The sequence below is a fragment of the Protopterus annectens genome, chromosome 10.part0 (genome assembly GCF_019279795.1).
Source record: "Protopterus annectens isolate FY-2018-M chromosome 10.part0, PAN1.0, whole genome shotgun sequence".
Classification (NCBI taxonomy): Eukaryota; Metazoa; Chordata; order Ceratodontiformes; family Protopteridae; genus Protopterus; species Protopterus annectens.
Window position 1 is genome coordinate 482,353,456 of NC_056744.1, and position 21,383 is coordinate 482,374,838.

A 21,383-nucleotide genomic window follows, 5' to 3' on the forward strand; every position below is an offset into this window, starting at 1 on the left:
AGGAACTTCATCAGAAGCCAAATATTCTAAGGAGGAGGGGAGCAGAAAAGGCACTTTCTGCCATGCTACTGTATGTTCTTCAGTAAATCTTTTACGATCAATTACAAATAACTAGGGTCAGGTGAGCCATCATGGGGTGAGTTTCCCTCCAAATTAGCAACTATCTCATCATGTATAAAGGCTGCAATCTTGGTCAGCTTAGGCTTTCTGTAAACTGCCTTAATATGGTCCTTTTAGGTTCATAGGTTAATACTAGGCTAGCTGGCCTTGTGGGCCATTTTAAGTCTAGCCAATTTCCCTAAGGTGCTAATCAAACCTGTATCTTGTGTTTGTGAGGTAACACCCTAACCATTATACCAAACCTCCCACTCTTGCTCAGACTACTGACCTATTAGAAAATAGTGGGAATATCAACACTTTCTATTGCTGCACGTCTTAAATTAATCCTCTGGTAACCAGAATTTGGTTTTGACAGACCAATAAATGCCATTGAGGCTTGGCAGGATTTGAAACCATTATCCCACTGCCTGCCTTCAAAGAGGCAATGACAATCAGGGAAGTGAAGGAAACAAGATGGTAGAGCAAGGGGAAGACAAGGATGCATCTCACTAAAACAGGTGTCATTAGTCCCCTCACATTTGGGGGTTATTATACCTGTGGAATAACTTCCAAACAAACTGCTTAAGCTTATCCATCACTTACTAGGGCTTTGATTTATTTTAATCATAGCCACTAGTAACACTCACCTGAGACAGAGAACGCCAGACTTTTATTTCTGAGTAAAGAGCAGATGCTCAGGGGTCTATGAAGAGAGCAGCGCTCATACAACAACCCTCTGGAAGTTTTCATCTAACCAGAAAAAGCAATGAAGGTGCTAGGCCTTCAGCAGAATCCATCTTCCACAGGTACACTTTTTGAGCATCTACTCAGGCACACTTGTCTATTTTCTTTTTCTGGACATAAAGACAGCCAAAACTCAATGATGAAAAAGACCACAGCAGTAAAATAAGAAAACCAAGCAATATTAGTAAATGTAAACAAGTTTCCAGTTTGGATGCTTATAGCAGTGCTGTGGAAGTCACCAGGACAAAACCAACAGACAGATCACCAGTCATTCAATGCAGCAAAAAAGAACATAAAATTGTACAAGCTGCTCTCTCTCTCTCTCTATTTTTCTACCTAATGTTCTACTGGCATCTTTGGCAAGGGGAGGAGACAAACTCAGTTCTGGGGATGTTTGAAGCTCTAGCATTTTAAAGATCATGTAGTACTTATAAGAACTTCATGAAGTTTTTGAAGAGTTTTAAACTATGGATCCCTTCAAACACTTGTGCAACCACACTGTCCCCTGAAACACTTTTGTAGATGAGGCAAATTCTGAGAACTAGCTTCCCAAAATGAGTTCCTGCATGTTGTTAAGTTTCTTGCAAAGCTAGTTTCATGGCTGTTTCAGAAGAGGCAAAAGTTTGTGTTGGTTGTGGTACATTTCCTATCTTTGTCAGGGCCTTTTCCTCTTGACAAACAAGGGCGGTCTGAGAATAATTCTGATAATGGAGATGAGTGTCACACATCTTTAATGACAGACTAGGCCTTTCTTATTCTAGAGCTCAACTACTCTTAAGAATACTCTGCCAAAAGGGCTTCCCAAGTCAATTCATTGCACAGATGGTAGGAGACTTAACTGTGGCACACGATACCAGAGTTTGACTAGCAGCCCCAGTCCCTTAAGAATCACATGGGGATAACAGTGGCATTTATATTAGCTAGCCTATCATGAGGGAAGAGTTAAAGTGTTTACTTGGGGGAGGGACAGCAACCCGCAGTAATGACAAAGGGCTTCAGACCTTTCAAAATACAATGCTGGAATGCAGTGGCAGTCTATCCACGTATTTAAATCTGCAGTGGCATCACTGAACATTCTGTATGGGATAAAAAGGATAGGGCATAAAAAAATCTGATCTATCCATGAAGGACAACTCGCCTCACCTGAAATACCCTAGCCAGCCTTATAGCGTAAGCCAGCCAATAATTGTATGAAGAAGTCACTAGGACAAGGCAGGGGCTTGATGGTTCAACATCAGTGGAAAAATAAGGCATTACCCTGAAATGAGCATCCAGAATGGCCTGACCCTGCAAGAAGTCTCAGTCATGCCGTCTAGTACAGACAGGTGGCAGCGGCAACTACTATCTTAGCTACTGCATCAACAGTCAAATGTGCATTGAGTGAAATTAATCCCCAGTGGCAAGGCTAAATAACAGAAGTTATTTCAAAGAGATTCTTGACCAGGGAATGAGGGAGCTCTACCAACTTTTCCAGAGCTTGACCCAGAAGGACTGCTAGAACTGTGATAATTGAGACAGTAACATGGTACCCAAATGTCTAAGTTGGAAAGAAAAATCCCATTTAGCCAAACCTGAAATGTGATGTTTAATTTTCATTGTTTATCTTCTCTGCAATCAATCATAAAGAATTGATTTGCAGGTAAAGTAAGAAAAACTTCTAACTACTTTGCTACATTGAACTGATTTACAGTGAAACTCCAAGCATGCCATCCATGCTGCTATACTGGCATTATGACATTTCAAACACTCTTACATAAATACATAACTGGAAAGAATAAGCTTCAGCAAAGCACACTAACTGGGTGGGTGGCCTCCCACGGATAACGGCTTCATTATGCAAACATAAATTGGTCACTTATCAACTAGAATGTACACTATGTAGACCACTCACAGTGAAGAAATCGTACCTCTAAAGCCTTTGTGTCAATGGTGGGCAAACTAGTCAGGTTGGCATATATTTGCAGAGCCTTGTTGTCAGCCTCCTGTGCCTCAGCATGGACTTTGATGGCTTGTTTTTCCAAGTCTTTGGCCATGTTTTTTGCTTCATTATACCTACAAAGAAAGAAGTGGAAAAGATGAGTTACTGATGTAAATGTGGAGCGTTCTAATACATACAGTGTAAAAGTTAAACAATTCCATGGTTTAGAACTTTTGCCTTTTCTAAAGCCACCACATTTCTTTTTACCTGTGGTTCACTTGTCTCTCAGGTACAAATTCCATTTAGTTGCATACTGTCTGTAATTTAGGCAGGGATATTTTGTCAGTACATACTGCTTAAACAATACAAATCTGAAATGTCCACTGATACAACAGCAAAACAGTAGTAAATGTCTGCAATATCAAAGGCAATACACAACAATGTACTGAATTCACTGTAAATACAGCCACCTGTACTGAGCTGCACAACATAACAAATCTACTGGCCGACAAATTTAGTTCCAATTTTACTCTCCCTCTCCCCCTAGACACCTCTCAATAAATACCAGCAACCATAACTCCTCTTACTTACAATCACTAGAGAATAGGTCCCATAAGGCACTTTCCAAGGCCAAAAATACTGCACTGATGACTGATAATATCCTGGGATGCTCCTTAATAGCATGAAACACAAACTATCAAACACACTACATTCACTATTTAACCACAACAGCCTTTGTGTCAAAAGAATGGAGGACTGCAGTGGTTATCCCACTGCAAAAGGGCAGGTTATCCATGAACCCAGTGAACTATCAACCCATAAGCCTAACTAGTGTAATATGTAAAACCATGGAAAGAAAAATTATGGACATCTTAAATGGTGACAAATGAAACCTACAGACACTAGACACAACTCAGTTTGATTTCATCAAGAGCAGGCCATGCCTACAATACTTGGTGTACTACTTCATAAAGGACAGAAAAGCAATGGATGAGGGCAAGATGGTGCACACTGGCTACCTCATTTGGCCACAGCATTCAACACAATTCCTCACTTGAGCATTTTAAACAAATGTAGTGAATTACATATTAATCCCTATGTTACCCACTAAATAGCAAAGTGGCTCACAGACAGGATCTAAGTTAGGATAGGGGTGTCTCCAGTCATTAGCTCCTCAGGGCTCAGTGTTGGGGCCATATCTGTTTAGCACCTACTTCTCTGAAGTCAAGGCTAATGTCAAAGGCCTCTGGCTGACCAAGTTCAAACATGACTGCTAGTTAGGTGTCATCATTAATCTCCCCAGAAGGCCTGATACAGATGAAAAACCTAGTGCCAGAGTCCCAGTCTTAATCTCAATGCCAAGAAGTGGAGAATAAGAGGTAACCCCCACAAATTACTACACTGATAATTCATTCATCCCTAACAGTAGACCCAGTACTCAGGGACTGGGCAATGCATGTAAGACAATAACTTGAACTTTGAATACCATGTGTTTACAGAAGTAAATAAATTGTTGTGTGTTGCACAACTTATAAGCAAGGGTATGACACTCAGTTTCATAGAGGTCATTGCTCATTTGTACTCTGCCCTCATAAGACCAGTCACTGAGTACAATGCCTCCTTTGGCAATTACCTGACCAAGAAAATGCAACATCTGGACCATCCACAGAGATCTCTCACAAAAGAATAGTACAGTTGTGCAACAGTACATGTTCACATGATCACTGCTACAGCAGCCTAAGCTATATGAGTTATATCTTGCATGGGATATAATGGCTAGCCAGCATCCAAAGCTTCAGGGTACCTTCCACATGCCAAAATCATTAGTAGACTTGAGCTGAGCTGACTAAAAAAAAATAGGTTTTGGTGTCAAGCCACTCAAGAGCTTTCATGCCAACTGACAGAAGCAGACTGAACCCTGACAGGACACTGCCAGGAAAAACAAAAAAATAAATGTCACACCCTAGCATAAAAATACACCAAAAAACAAGAGGGATGGAGGGAAGTCTGTAGCAGTGATCATTCGAACATCTAAGTAAGTTTACTTATCCAACTGTACTATGTTCTTTGTAGATTACCATAGCTTAAAAGAACTGTGAGGTGGAAAGAGAAGAGTCCAGAAGCCCTGCAGAATGGTCCAAGCAATGCCTGACCTTGACCTGGAGAAGGAGTCTAGCTTGTTGTCCTTTGCAAAAGTATGTACGGAGGACCAAGTTGCTGCTTCTACAATACATCTAGAGTCCAAAAATCCATAGAGAAAGCCAATGTCTTAGTAGAATGTACCGTGAACCTGCCTGGAATAGTTCTTTTGTGGTGGGAATAACAAAAAGTAATAGCCTGAGACAACTATTTGAAAAATAGTCCATTTTGACCCAGTTTGTCCATCTTCTTACCTTCACAAGAAATGAACAATTGATCGGAAGTTCTGAAAGATTTTGTTTTGCCAAGACTGTATTGGAATTGACTGTGGACATCCTAGGTATCCTTTCTCCCTCATATTGGGGTAGAAGGAAGAGCACAGGGAGGTGGGCATTCTGGCTTAAAATAAACTTAGATACCGCTTTAGGCATAAAAAAGAAGTTATGTACTTACCATAATGTTCCATCTGCATTGTCCATTAACATTCTTCTTCAACAGATGAGTTTGGATCTGACTTGTCCGTTACACTAGTTCATGGTCACTGGCAAACTCTCAAGCTCCTTTCCTACCCACAATGCACTATCCCTAATGTCCCTCAGATCCTACTTACAGCTTAAGAGAGAGAAAATATAAAAGAATTGCCATACCTGGAGTTCAACAAAAGGGACATATGGTGTCCCTAAGAGACTCATTCCTCCAGAAGTCATTTGTGAGTAGGGTTGCCAGACGTCCCTATATGAGTGGGATTGTCCCGGGATCAGCAGCCTGATTCCGAGTCCCACACTGCCGATTTAAATCCCGGTGAAACAGCCGTCTGCCTTTTTTTTTTTTTTTTATTGGCCCGTATACCGGCATATGGGCCAATCAAAAATCGCTAAACACGGAGCTACTTGTGTTTAATGTGGAACTGCTTGATGTTCCGTATTAAACAGAAGTAGCTCCGTGTTTAAAGACCTTTTTTTTTTTTGGTTCTCACTTTGTCCCTACCCGGCCAGTCATAAATCTGGTAACCCTGTTTGTGAGAAAAGGAGGGGGATGGAAGGTAGGAAGTTGAGGAAGAATGAAAACGCACAACACAGATGGAACGTTATGGCAAGTACATAACTTCTTTATCTGATGATGTCAATTTTCATTCATTCCTCAATGGATTGGACAGTGTCCCCAGCTACCCAAATTTCTGGATGGACTCTAAGGAAGGATATTCCTGAGAACTGTTGAGCCAAAGGCTGCTCTTCCCCTTCAGACTAGATCTAGTCTGCAATGAGTGATAAAGGTATGCAGATATGACCAAGTTACAGCTGCACATATATCATCCATGGATGCTCTAGACTGGAATACAGTGGAAGTAACTATAGATCTGGTTAAAAGATCCTTCAGTGGTTTAGGTAAGGGTAGATTCAATTTGCTGTAGACAAATGAAATGCCATCTGTCAACCATTTATCTAGAGTAACTTTTGTAACTGATTCACCTAACTGATGTGCAAAGGAAACAAACAGCTGGTCTATCTTTCTAATTTATTTTGTTCTGTGCAGGTAGAAACATAATTGTCTATGAACATCCAGTAAGCGCAGCACATATTCTCCTTTATTTTTAAAGTTTGTGACGAGTACCAGCATGTTAATGTCCTGGCTAATGTTGGATTCTGACACCACCTTAGGTACGAAGGACGCATTGGTACATAAGGTGACCCTGTCCTTGTGAAAAATAAAGTATGGGGGCTTAGAAGTTAATGTTGAAGTTCTGAAATTCTTCTATCAGATGCAATTGCAACAAAAAAGACAGATTTCTACATCAAACATTTTAAATCACATTTAGCTGCAGGGTTCAAAGAGAGAATGTGTTAAAGCTTGTATTATCAAATTTAAATCCCATGGTGGTATAAGGAGGTCTAAGTAGAAGGGTACCTTTCAAAAACGCTTTGCACAATTTAGAGGAAGCCAGGGATGAATTCTGAAGCTCCATATGGAAGTTAGAAATGGCTGCGAGTTGAAATTTAATAGTTGATGAACTAGCACCCACATTAAATAAACTTGCTAAAAATTCAAAAACAGAATGAACTGGGGCAGAGAAGGGGCCTAGCTGATTCTGCTCTGCCCAGTAAACAAATATTCTACATTTACTTCTGTACAGTTTCCTCATACAGGTTTTGTGGGAAGACAACAGTATAGAATGGACAGGCGAAGAGAGCATAAGTTGCCTGGCTATTGATGGAATTGGAGAAACCATGCATTCAGTGAGATTTGAGATGTCTGGGTGAACCATGCCTGTCGGGCAAGACAGGAGGGCTGGAGTTGGATCTAGAATCCAAGGTGGGTACAGAAGATAAGGCCAAAGGAAGGGGAATCAAATTTGTCAAGGGCAGTAAGGTGCAATGAGGATGATTTTGCTCTTGAACCTGGCTGCTTTCTGAAGGACGGGGGATAAGCGTACAGAAGACGGGTGGGCATTCATGGAGTAGAGCATCCCTCGGTGACTCCTCCAGTGGGGGGATTAGGGCAAAGAAGCTGCTGCACTTGTTGTTTAGGGCAGATGCAAAAGGATCACAGCAAAGCTGACCCCACTGATGGAAAATCATGTCCGTGACTTTGTTGTTGACAGACAACTGGTGAGGTAGCAAAATGGACATGCTCAGTTTGTCTGCTAGCACGTTGAACTTCCTTGGAAGAAATCACCCATGGCCACACCCTTATAGCTTCTCAGCACAGGGGATAAAATCTGGTTCCCCCTTGTTTGTTGATGTACCAAACTATTAACATGCTGTCCACTTGTATCACAATTGTTCTGAGAGGGGAATGTTCTGTAATGCTTGCAACGCCGAAAGCACTGCTCTCATTTCCTGAACACAGACAAGGAAATTGGCCTCTTCGGAGGACTAAGTGTCTTGGACTGTCTTTCCCAAAAAATGCCCCTCCCTAACCAATCTGGGAAGTGTCTGTGGTCATTGTGGCCTTGGACTGAAGGAGAATGAAAGGACGACCTTGCAACAGTTGCTGTGACTGCATCCACCAGGAAAGATACTGTTTGCATACCAGTTATTCTTATCCTTGTCGACATGGGTTAAGAGAGACTTGACCATTAAGTTGGTAGCATCCATTACAGAATTCCCATGTGATAAGTTGCTAAGAGAGCTAAAATTACTGCCGCTGATACTGACCCCAGGCTTCCAGAATCAACCGGGCTGAAATTCTGGTACTGCAAACTATTTTCCTGACCCGATTCCTTGTTGTTTGTACTCCTGAAAGAAGATGAGATGCTACAAGAGATACTGTGTTGAACATCGCTCCTTATGAATTCCAATGTCTGGGTTGGTTGTAGGTGTGACTTGTAATTGATAGTTATTACCAAGATTTAAACATGTCTGTGACACTCGGTCTCATGCTTGTAACACTTGATGCATGGTCGGAGCGGTAATGAGCCAGTCATCTAAGTATGGAAACACCTGGAATCCCTGCAGTCTTAACTGAGCTGCTACTACTGCCATACACTTGGTGAACACCCTGGGGGCTGTGGTGAGCCCAAAGGGCAGTGCTCTGAACTGGTAATGTCTGGCTCCTAGTCGGAAGCGGAAGTACCTTCTGGATCTCCTATTCATTTTTATGCAATAGTATGCATCCTGAAGTTCTATTCAGCACATCCAGTTGTCCTTGCTCAAAAATGGCAGAATGGACTGAACTGTGACCATCTGGAGCTTGGTGTGTTGAACTGATTTGTTCAACACACAGCTCTAAAATTGTTCTCCAGTCCCCTGTCTTCTTTGGCACTAAAAAGAAACTTGAATAAATTCCAAATTCTGTTTGGGCTGGAGGGACCTCTTGGATGACTCTTTTTATCCAGCAGTTTTTGGATTTCTAGTGCTGCTGCTTCCCTCTGTGTGAAAGATCAAGCAAGGGAGGTAATAGGTGATAGGGAAAATGGAATAATATAAATCTCTGGAAATGATTCTCTGCACCCAAGCATCCTTTGTTATATTTATCCAGGCTTCCTTGGAATGGAGGCGGCACCTAATGGCAGCAGCTGCTTCAGATCTCATCAGGAAAATGCTTCTTTTGTAGTCATCTTTTTTACCAGAAACTAAGCAGTTAAAGAGGAAGGAAACATGGTTAGATTAAGCTACAGTGCTGAGAATCTGTTAAAAATTGGATCTGTATTATCATTATGCTGTGGGTTTGATCAGCTTCTTACAGTGAGGCCTGTAAGCTCAAACATACTACAAGAACTACTACAGCTAAGGATTTTGCTGGAACATGGAGATGGATGCAAACTTCGAGCAGATCGCAGGCTCATGACAACTGGTAGTCACAAAAAAAGGAAAAGATGCACTAGATTGAGGAAAAGAGGCACTAGAGCAGGAATTTCAGTCAGACTGAAGGTAAACTCTCACAGGCCTACACTGCCCTCCATACTACTTGCCAGCGTACGCTCACTTGAAAATAAGATGGATCACTTAAGACTGGAACTGTCATCACAAAACAAGGTGTTAATAACAACTGGTGCAACAACTGTGAAGTGATCACCACCTTCTGCTCAGAAAACATTAAACTTCTGTCACTAAAATGCAGGCCCTTCTACCTGCCAAGAGAGTTCAATGGAATATGCACCACAGCAGTCTACATCCTACCCGATGCAAACATCAGTGACGCTCTGTCCACCTTGTATCAATCTATAAGTGACCTGCAAAACAGAAATCCAGAGCATGCAAAAGTAATTGCAGGATACTTCAATCAGGCTAACCTACAGACTTTATTACCCACCCCCCCTCCCACTACCACCAGGATGTAAACTTTGCACAAGGGGGGTAAATGTACTGGATAAGGTCTACACTAACATCAAAGGTACATATAAAGCAAAACCTTATCCACATCTAGGGAGCTCTGACCACCTAGCCTTCATGCTGGTTCCAGCTTATAAATCCATACTGAAAACCAGTACACTGGCTAGAAAACAAATAAGGATCTGGCCTGAGGGAGCAATCTACAAGACTGCTTCAACTGTATAGACTGGTCAGTGTTTAGAGAGGCTGCTGTGACAAACAACCATGTTGACTTGGGCACATCACCATATGGGCAAATCAAAAACCTTGGCTAACTAGTGAGGTATATGAGCTCTTGAAAGTAAGAAATGCAGCTTTCAAATCCCAAGATATGGAAGCTTAAAGAGGCAAAAAGATCCTATGGCAGAAAAATCCAAAGTCACTTCAGGGACCAGAAGGATACCAGGCAACTATGGAAAGGATTTCAAACCATCACCGACTACAAGCCTACATCAGCTTCATGTGATGATAGTACTTAGTTTCTGAACCAACTGAACAAATTCTTCAGTAGGTTTGACGCTGACAACAAAACAGCAGCATGCAGAATCCTTGAAGACAAGGATGCAGTGGTGCTGAGATTCAATACAATCTATGTCACCAGAACCCTAAAACATGTCAGCCCGAGGAAAGCAGCTGGCCTTGACAACATCAAGGGCAGGGTACTAAGGGAATATGCGACAGTACTGGCTCCAGTACTCACTGACATCTTCAACACCTCACGCCATCTAGCCAGTGTTCTGAAATGCTTCAAGGAAATGACTATCATTCCTCTACCCAAGAGACCACAGCCAATAACTCTGAATTACTACCGAACAGTTGCTTTAACCTCGACGGTAATGAAGTGCCTATAGAGGCTGGTCAAAGATCATATAGCCTCAATCTTACCTGTGACACTGGACACACTGCAGTTTGCATACAGGACAAACCCCAGTACAGGGGATGCCATCTCACTAGCTCTCCATGAAACACTGACCCACTTAGAAGGCAAAAAATGCTATGCAAGACTGCTATTCATTGATTTCAGTTCTGCTTTCAACACTGTTATCCCTCAGAATATGATATCTAAGCTACTTCAACTGGGCATATACTCTCATTTATGCAACTGGATTCTGAGCTTCCTTACTGAAAGGCCTCAAAAGGCTTGTGTGAAAGACAACAGCTCTGGAAATATCATCCTGAACACTGGAGTACCACAGGGGTGTGTCTTAAGCCATCTACTTTTCACTCTGCTGACACATGACTGCATGGCCACACATGAGACAAACAAAATCATCAAATTTGTGGATGCACCACTGTTATAGGCCAGGTCAAAGATGGAGAAGAGGAGGCCTACAGGAAACAGATTGATCAACTACTGGTCTGGTGTGACAGCAACAATTTAGCACTGAATGTCAGCAAGACAAAGGAGTTGATTGTTGATTTCAGAAGATATCAGGTACCACACACACCTCTAGTGATGAAAGGGATGACAGTGGAAAGGGTCAAGAGTACAAAGTTCTTGGGTGCTCATATCACGGAGAACTTATCTTGGTCAGTCCATTTATCTAGCATAGTCTAAAAAGCTCAGCAACGCTTGCACTTTCTAAGGAAACTTAGGAAGAGAAAATTACCAAGCTCCATACTTCAGACCTTTTATAAGGGCACCATTGAAAGTGTCCTGATCAACAGCATTGCAGTCTGGTATGGGAGCTGTAACAATCAGGGTCGGAAGGCTCTCAAGAGAGTTGTAAGGTCGGCAGAAAGAATCATTGGCACCTCCCGTACACCTCTAGAGGATCTACACAAATGCCGGTGCATCGATAGGGCCAAAAAGATTTCCAGCAATCCAATGCATCCTGCCAATGGTCTGTACACTCACCTGTCCTCAGGCAGGAGATACAGAAGCCTGCACTGTAAGACCACCTGAGTAAAAAACAGTTTCTTTCCGCTCTCCATTAGACTGTTGAACTCTTGGGAAAAACAAATCATGATGTCTGTTACATAACTAGCCTATAAAGGGGCTTATTTTATGGATGTGCAATAACTAACTGCAATACTAAAGTAGCTCACCTACACACTGAAGGACTGCCAAGTGCAATATACAAACTGCAATAACTCAGTCAATTCATAGATATAGTGCTACTGTTTCAATTTTACTTTGACATTACCTTTATATTGTTCCTTGTCTTCCTCATCTCCTGTTCTGGGATGGGTGGGGGTCAGTGCTGTCCTACTTTACTTACAAATTGCTACTTATTAAAATTCTACTGTGATATTTTATTTATTTTTCTCTGTCTATATGTGCAACTGTTTCCTGCATTGAGAATGAAGCATTGTAATTTCGTTCAGCTACACTGCTGATAAAGTTTTCTTTGACTTTCCTGATGCAGAGATAAGTGACCCCCCAACTGCCTCCAGAGGAAGGCAAGCAGGCCTCCTTTCAGCAGCACTGAAAGGGTCCATCAGAAAACGTACATCTAGACCATCAGTTTTGTGGGCCTCCTTTGCCACAGGGGCATCTTCTGTCATTATCGTTCACCCCCCTTTGCCTCTGGAGGAACTACCCCCACGTGTGTCCTGGAAAGGACCCTAAGACGTCCTGAACCACATCTTTTGACATCCCCCTTGATTCCTGGAAAAGGTTCATTAAGGGGTCGAAAAACATACACTCATTGCAGACAGGGTCGTTCCGTCTTTCTCACACATGGACAGCACGTCTTTTACTGTGGGGTCAAACAAAGAAGAACGGTCAAAGGCAGCATTGACAAAAGATGGCTTGAAGGGCTCCACAAAATCACACAGGCACATCCAGTCATGTCTCCTGATGGAGATACATGAACCCACAACCCTTGAGGTACCTTCTGCAGCATGTGAGATAAGCTTCATGGATTAATTTGCAATAGATTGAAGGGTAGCCAATTGTGAGGGCACAGAAGTTTGAGCCTTAATAGTGGCCCCTGAAAGGGAGTTTGAAAGTTCCTTAATCAAGTCCTTCTGCAGTCTTGTGAAGTGCGCCAAGTAGTTCGGTGACTGGAAAGCAAAGGTTACTGAAGCATAAACTCACTTCCCAAAAATGTCCACTGCCCTAGATTCTCTATTAGGGGGATGGACAGTGGAATTCTGTTCCACGAGTTACCCCAATGTTCTTCTCCTATCGATGGAGCCAGAATTCTGCATGATCTCTTGGTGATTGGCTCAATCGTAGCAGGTTCCTTCCATGCCCAATTAGAAATCAAATCAATATGTTCAGTGGGCAGAGTAACACAGGAGGTAGGCAGGCCAGTCCAGAAAGCTTCCAGAAATATGGACGCCTCAGGAGTTTGGTTTTGGCCAGATCAACCACCTTTCTGTTTAAGGATCTCAAAGATGTCTCCAAATGAGACATCATCGAGTAAGGATTTGGGAGACCCTTCTAACTCAACAAAGGCAGTATCCTCACTGACGGACTCTTTGGGAGAGTCCAAGTGCCTCCTCTTGTACGTCCTGTATCAGAAGAGATGACAATACCTGGATGGGTGGTCTGGAAGCTTTGGATTATCTGTCCCCATGGAGTAGAATGCTGAGGATCACGGTGCAAAGCCAGCTGGGATGTTGAAGGTGGATCCAAGGAGGAAGGACTGGTCTGTCCTGCCAGAGCAGAGAAAAACCTCTTCACAAACTCAAAAGCAGACCACTGGGAAAAGAAAGAAGTCAATGGAGCAGAGAAAATGAGTTTCTGGTCTGCCACTTCCCTCAACTCCTAGAGCAATCTGCCCAGGTGGAAGCCAGAGCACAGCTATCAAAAGCTGAAGCTCAGTGAGGAAGACTCAGCTCTGAAAGCATCAGAGTCAATCCTATCCCCTAGGATCCAACCTGGAAGCTTCAGTTTTGAGAGTTATCAGGATCCAACAATATCGGGGCCACTGCACTGAGAGTAACAGCTGGATCTAAAGACAAAGCTCTCTTTGAACCTGCCCCAGAAGGGCCCGGAAAGCCCAGATCCAAGGACTCTAACACCACAGGTTGGGTCAGAGAAGAAGCTGTTATCAGTAGAGTGGTAGATCAACAGTGTTCCTGACCAGAACTGGTAGAAACTGTGAGGGCTCCCTTCTGAATATGCTCCATGAAGAATCTCTACATCACCCTTTCCACATCTACCTCCATGAGACTTCTTGAGGAATGAGAAGACACCACTGAAGAAGATAGTGTGCCACTCCAAAAAAGGGGAAGACACCTTGGAGGGAACCAAATCCACACTAGGCGAATATACAGTATGTGGAAATGGTTTAGGAAACTGAGGACTTCGGATCCAGAGTATGTTTTGTTGGATCAGAAGTTGTTGCGAGTGTAAAGGTATTTGGTTGGATCCCAGGAGACTTTGGATCCAATTTTTCTCTCTTTTTCTTCAGCTCTTATGATGTAGAAGGAGAAGAATCCAAAGATCTGGACCCTTTTGAAGGGTCCTTTGTTTTAATTTTAGGAGACTGAACTCCAGATATGGCTTCAGAGAACAGAGTTGGCAATAAACCCTTTAAGATTAATTTACTCTTTCTCTCAGACAAAGCTCATGGATTAAAACCATGGCAAATGTTGCAATCTTGGTTAAGATGTTCCAACCCTAAGCAGTAAACACACATAGTGAAGAAGACTTATAACCAACAACAGTAACTGGAAGAAAAAAACAATGAAAAACTTATAACCAGCAACAGCAATAATCGGAAGAAAATGCCAGCTAGAAAAATGTAACAGAACTTTTTTTTTATTATCAAGAGGAGAAGAAGGAAACTAGAGGATTATAATACTCTCAAAGTGAAAGGATAAACAGGGTAGGAAAGACCTACCAATAATGTTAGCATAGAATACACTATTAATTGTAAAAAACAGAATAACGATAGAAAAACACCTAAGATATAGATTAAAATATCTAACAGAAAGAGATTAACTAGAAAATTAACGTTGAAGAAAACATTTAGGGAGAAAATTCACTTATCTTAATGAATTAGCATGAGAGGTACAGTCAGCCATGTCTAGTCGCGAAAACAGCAAATGAGATCAGAGGAATGTTAGGGATAGTGCATTGTGGGTAGGAAAGGAGCTTGAGAGTTTGTCGGAGGCCATAAGCTAGTGTACCAGCCAAGTCGGATCAGAAAGTCTGATCTGAACCCATCTGTTGAGGAAATAAATGAAAATTGACATCAGATCAAAGAGTACTTCTCAAAGAATCCCTCTCTCTGTGGAAAATGGAAAAAAAAAGGTTGGCCCACCATAGGAGCTTGCAACTCATATACTCTAATTGCATAAGTCAGAGCAACCAGCAAAGAAAACAGAGATGCATAGTTTGCCTTAAAGTAAAGTCAGATACCACTTTAGGCAAAAACTAAGGGTTCATTCTCAAAGAAACATTTTTCCAGTGGAAATGAGGTAGGATGACTCACGGTAAGAGCTTGCAACTCAGACACTCTTTTAGCAGAGGTCAGAGTTATCAGTAAAGCTGTTTTCCATGTTAAGAACCTCAAATCAGCCAGATGCGCTGGTTCAAATGGAGCAAGTGTTAGCCTTTCTAACCCAAAATTAAGGCAACAAGGCGGAGCCACCAGTTTTCTTGCAGGTCTCTTATGCAATACCCCTTTCAAAGACATTTTGACATGGGAATGCCTTGAAAAAGGGGGATCCGTGGATAGACATGCTGAAATGGCTGACAAATTTTTAACAGACAAGTAAGGCAGGCTATAGGAAAGTAAGTCACATAAATATTGTAAAACCAGGGGAAATAGCCCTGAATGATTGCTGATTATATTGTTGGCACCAACTAGAAAACTTTTTTCATTTGCAAATATATGCTTTTCATGTAGCTGGCTTTCTTGCTTCCATTATCTGCTGCACATCCTCAGTAAAGCAATTAAGACCCTGTCATCCATACAATCAGTTGAAGTTGTTTGGGGTAGGAATGTATCAAACATCCCTGTTCCTGTCTGAGTAGATCCAGTCTGTGAGGAAGCTTGTGGCAATCTGCCCCTGACCAATTCCAAAAGAAGGGAGAAAGAATAGTTGTGCAAAATCTTACCATAACCATAGAAGTCCTTCTTGTCCATGCTGCAGTATTCTAGTTGTGGGATTTCCTGCCCTCAGGCAACTCGTACTTCGGCTCCTATAGAAAAGCTTCATCTTGGCTTTTGCAGCATGCATGGGACGTCAGAGGTAAGGCCATAAACCAGGGGCCTTAAATGTGACACCCGCACGCATAATCCTCAGAACTTGAAGGCCAGCAGGAGGAATGCCACTGGGGACAGGTGTCTGCCCTTGGTGTCCTTCAGTAGCATAGGTAGGTCCAGGCCTTAGCTGGGACTAAAGGAGAAAGAATAGGGGGTAACAGTGTGTGGCAAGGAATACTGCAACATGGAAGAGAAGGACATCTATATTATGGCAAGATTTTATACAGCTATTCTATGTCCTTCTATTCCTATGTTGCAGTATTTTAGTTGAGAGAGTTGTTGTTATGTCTTTCGGAGTACCAGAGCTTAAATGCATGAAAGGAAGGTGGATGCTGAAGAGGATTCTACAAAGCCCTGCAGGATGGCCCTGGCGAATCCTGCCCTTGTTCGGGAAACTTGGTCAAGTTTGTAATGTTTGGTGAAAGTGTGGATAGTGGACCATCTGGCTCTTCCATAATGGATGCCATGTCCAGACCTTTTATGAAGGCCTTGGAGGTGGCCACTGCCCTAGTGGAATGGGCCCTTTACTCCCACTGGTGTTTTTTTTTTCCATGGTGAGAGTAACAGAGACAAAGAGTTTTCCTGATCCAGCAAGAGATGGTTTGTTTGGAGACTGCCTTGTCCAGGGCTCTGGGGTGAAAGGAGAAAAACAGCTGCTTATATTTCCTAATGGTTTTGGTTTTGTCCAAGTAGAATCTTAGTTGCCTGTGCATATCCAAGGAGTGCAGTATCCTCTCCCCTTAATTAGTGAGGGAGGGAAAGAAAGTGGGTAAGTGGATAGATTGGTTTAGAGACAAGTCATTGACCACCTTGGGCATAAAAGAGGGATTAGTTCACAGGGTGACTCTGTCTTTGTGGAAGGTGGTGTAGGGAGGGCAGGCCATTAAGGCCTGCAACTCTGAGACCCTTCTGGCTGAAGTGATAGCCACCAGGAGGACAGTTTTCCATGTACACGTCTGTACGGAAGAACACCCAGCCGGTTCGAAAGGGTGCTGGGTTAGTTTTTCCAGGATGTAGTTGATGTCCCAGGGTGGAGGGATAGGTTTCTTTGGTGGTCTCATGTGTATGACCCCTTTAAGAAAGAGCTTTACATTGAGCCAAGTTAGCAAGGGGGGATTCAAGGGGTAAGCAGGCTGATATAGCAGACAGGTGCACTTTCAGTGAAGACTAGGAAAGTCGCTTTTAATCAAGTGACACACACAAGTGAGAACAAGGGTGGCATCCACTGAGCAAGGGTACCTTCCTCTGTCCAGACACCACTTTGTAAATCTTTCCCACTTAGCTAGGTAAGATTTTCTGGTGGTAGGTTTCCTTGCCTCCCTCAGGATTGAAAACATATCCTCTGAGTAGTGGTGTCTGAAGGGGATCAAAAGTTTATCACCCACAGAGTCACGGATAACATCTGCAAGTGTGGGTGAAGGAGAGTTCCTCTGTCTTGTGTCAGTAGGTTCACCTTGTAGGGTCAATCATAAGAGGGAATATATGAATAATAAACTGGAGAATATGTAATTAAAATGGATTTTAGAACTGAATGCAGAAAACTGTCCTGGTTTGAATGGGGCAGTGAGTATAAAACCAGTTTTACAAAGAAAACAAATGGTATTACATTGCGCAATTAATTAATGTTATTATTTTTTTTTTTTTTAACTGTGATTGGTTGGCTGCGTCATCTGTGTTGTATTTAAATATGTGGAACTGAATGCAATTTTATGCACTGATGAAGGGATAACCCGAAAGCTTTGTACTGTTGTTGTGATTGCATTAAATTAGTGAAACGTTTTTGCTGTTCGTTGTCTTATTTTATTGTGACCAAAGGTGATTGACAGAGTTGACTGCCTTGATATGGGCAAGCATCTGTTCTGTATTTATGTCCTTGTGTCTATCTTTGTTGGCCCACATATCTTTCAATTATATCCCCCTTGACACTGCTCCACAAGCAAAGGCCAAAGTGTCTGTGCAGACTTGACTGCTCTGGTGCAGGAGAGGAGACCTGGATTCAGGGATAATTAATGTCTCCACCAAGTGATTTCTCTTCTCACAACTCTCAGAATTGGAATCTGAAAAGATAATGGATGTTTGTGCTGGGACCAAAGAGATATCAAGTAGCACTGTATCTTTCTCATGTGGAGCCTTGCTGGAGGTAACATACCAGGGAGGTTGGTATAATGGTTAAGGTGTTTACCTTACAGACACAGGGTGCAGGGTTTGATTCTCACATGGGCTAATTGTCTAGGCTTAAAATGTCCCACAAGAGCAATTAGCCTAGTGGTAACCTATGAATCTACTTTCTCATGGGGGTTGGAGTTTGGTATAATGGTTATAGTGTTTACCTCACAAACACAAAGTACAAGGTTTGACTCTAATCTGGAGGGAGGGTTTTATTGTTACATGGGTCCTAACTGGCTAGCCTTAAAATGGCCCACAAGGGCAGTTAGCCTAGTACTAATCTATGAATCTATGAACTACGAGAATCAAAGATGCCATAAGATCCATAATCCTGCAGTATTCCTTTGCAATAATCAAAGTTTGAATGGAAAACCCCTGAAATAGAGCTACATATAGATCTATTTTTCATCCAGTGGAAGAAAAGCTCTTTGTAGTGAAATGTCTAACAAATACCCTAGGAACACACTCCTGTGTAATGAAGACAAAAAATACTTTTGAACGTTTTCTGGCATGCCAGTCTGCTTAGGAGACCTCTCACCCAAGTGAGAGATTCCTGACACTTTGAAAAAGACTCCACAAAGATAACCATCTTTTAAATCTAAGATTAGAAAACTCAAGTGAGGAAGAAGGGGTAACAGGCTGTGAAGTGAAAACATTCTGAACTTGGGCACTATTACAAAATGGTTTAGGAAAGAAAGATCCAGAACTGGTCTCCAGGCATTTCCAATTTTGGCACCAGACGCATTCTTGAATAAAAACCTCTTCACAAGTGGGAAGGAGAGACTGTTCCTATTACCCCAAGATAAAGCATGTGTTGTAGGACTGGAGGGAACAGAGGACAAGAAAAAAGCACAATGGTCCCAATCAATAGACTTGCCACCTATGCTAGTATGTTGTTGGATTTGGACTATTTATTGTACAAATATATAATGTTAGAGATGGACAATTCTTATTTAAACCATTGCCTGCATCTCAATATAGTACCTAAGGGGCTTAGGATTTGTAAATACCATAATAATGTAAATGATGGTTCTTATTTTCACCAGGAATTGATTGTAGCATTTGAAAGCTGTGGATCTGACATAATGAAGGCTATTGTAAAAAAAAAAAAAATGAGCAACAGATGGAAAAATTATATGCTATGGTGGAGCGGGTAAATAACAATATTATAAATGATTTAATATTCACCGTTGACAATGAGAAAGTGAAATATCATGACTTATTGAAGAAAATTGAGAATAAATGTGCTGAGGTTCAGGTTAGAAAAGTTAAAAAGATTGAGAGAGACTTGAAAGAGTATAAGGCACACACACACATTATCCTAAGCCTAACAATTGGAGCAGAAATGGCTATAACAATGATGAACACAACAAAGGTTGGGGAAACAGGGAAAATGATGATTTTGGACCAAATGGAAATGGTCATGACTCTTCTGAATTCCCCCCCCCTCCGTAGGTCTGAAAGGCTAATGCAAAAAAACCCTGTAAACTATGGTTCAAGAGGTGGAGGCCACAGGCAAGGCAGCAACAAGCCTGGAATTAACTGACACTATTAGTATAGAAGGTTGTAAATGTTCGTATAAAGGTTTTAACATTTTTAATTATTCAAGTGTGACAGTGACTAAACCTTTTTTTGAGTTGTTTTCAAAAGGCTTTAGTTTTATTCCTAGAGTGAAAGTTGACACTTTTAAACTATTGATTGATATAAAGCTCTTTGTTAGGAAAAAGAATTTGGAGTTGTTCTTTAATGGTAATAAAAAAATCAATGTTAATGAAAGCAAGTTGGTAAGAAGTACTTTCAACCCACCCTTACACCCGCAGTTAAGGAATTTTGAATTGGCAGTGGAAAATGAGTTGAGAAAAACTTTGAAACACCACAATATGCAGTCCAACATGATCCCTGCAGAAAGAGAAATTTTAAACACAGTAAGTGGTAATAGAAATTTGAGGGTTATGAAACCTGACAAAGGTGGGGGTGTGGTGCTAATGGACTATATTACTTATGAAGGTAAAATGTTGAACATTCTAAGTGATTCAAAAAATATGCTAGAACATCAATCAATGAAATTAATATAGTTTACAAAAAAATATATGTAGTTTTAAATGACTTGTTGATGGATGGACTAACAGACATGGAAACGTACAATTTTTGCATGTGGAAAAGCCTAAAGTACCATCAATATTCGGTATACCAAAGATAAACAAAGACATTAGTGACCCCCCTTTAAGGCCTATAGTTTCTGCAAAAGGGTCAGTAACAGCCACGTTGGTAAAATATGTGGATAAAAAGATTAAAAAATTAGTTACAGACAACACTAACATACTTAAGGATTCATGGGATTTTTTGAGGAAATTGGACAGTATACTTTATACAGAAAAAGTGGGTTTTGCAACTTTGGATGTCATTGACTTGTTTACTTGTATACCACATGATATGGGGTTAGGCTGGTTTGAAGAAATGTTGGTTGGATACAAAGAAATTACCTTCAATGAATTTAGAACAGTTTTAGTTTTGATGGAACTAGTTTTAAAGAATAACTTCATTTTTTTCGAGGGTGACTACTACAAGCAGCTAAGTGGTGTGGCAATGGGTGCACACTGTGCCCCCACTTATGCAAACATTATAATGGCACATTGGGAAAACAAATGTATTTTAAATTCTGACTACAGATGTTTTTGGAATTTTTACGGTAGGTTTTTAGATGATTTATGTTTTTTATGGACTGACAATGAAAACACATTCAAAAGTTTTGTGGAGTACATCAATGAGACTACTACATTTTTAAAATTTACACATAAATTTTGTTATGATCAATTGAACTACTTGGACGTCAACATACAAAAGTTAAATGGGGGTTTCACATCCAAAATATTTCGTAAGGATACCTTTTCGAATTCTTACTTACACTACACAAGTACCCATCCACCCCACCAAAAGAGGGGGGGTTATAAAGGGTCAACTTGTTCATAGGTTCATACTAAGCTATCTGCCCTAGGGCATTTATAAGCCTAGCCAGAGTATGTTTGCTTTCGCCACCCATTTTAAATTAATTTTGCTATGCCCTTTTTCGAGGTTAGTATACTGTGCCTCTGTCTAACAGTGACACAGAAGTGATACCCGGGGTAAACCTACGATCTCCCATCCACTCATCAAGATTCCTCTTGAAGAGAGTCAATGAGGGACTCTGCCTAACCTGGACTGAGATTTTATTCCAGAGTGAAGGGAGCCTCTGGGTTATGAATCTGTCCCTCCAGCATGTCCTATTTATTTCAGTGCTGAAGTTCAAGTCTCTCGAGCGTGTAGCTCGATGGGATTTGGATTTTTTGAGGTGCAGCA

General features: G+C 41.5%; 1 protein-coding gene across 1 annotated transcript in view; it reads right to left on the minus strand.

Moving 5' to 3' along the window:
- Positions 1-21,383, minus strand: part of LAMC1 (laminin subunit gamma 1) — a gene marked incomplete in the record, with an annotated part of 2,174,645 nt that overhangs the window by 274,966 nt on the left and 1,878,296 nt on the right. The window contains 1 exon segment of the mRNA XM_044085382.1: positions 2,751-2,895. Within this exon segment, the coding sequence (XP_043941317.1) occupies positions 2,751-2,895 (145 nt within the window).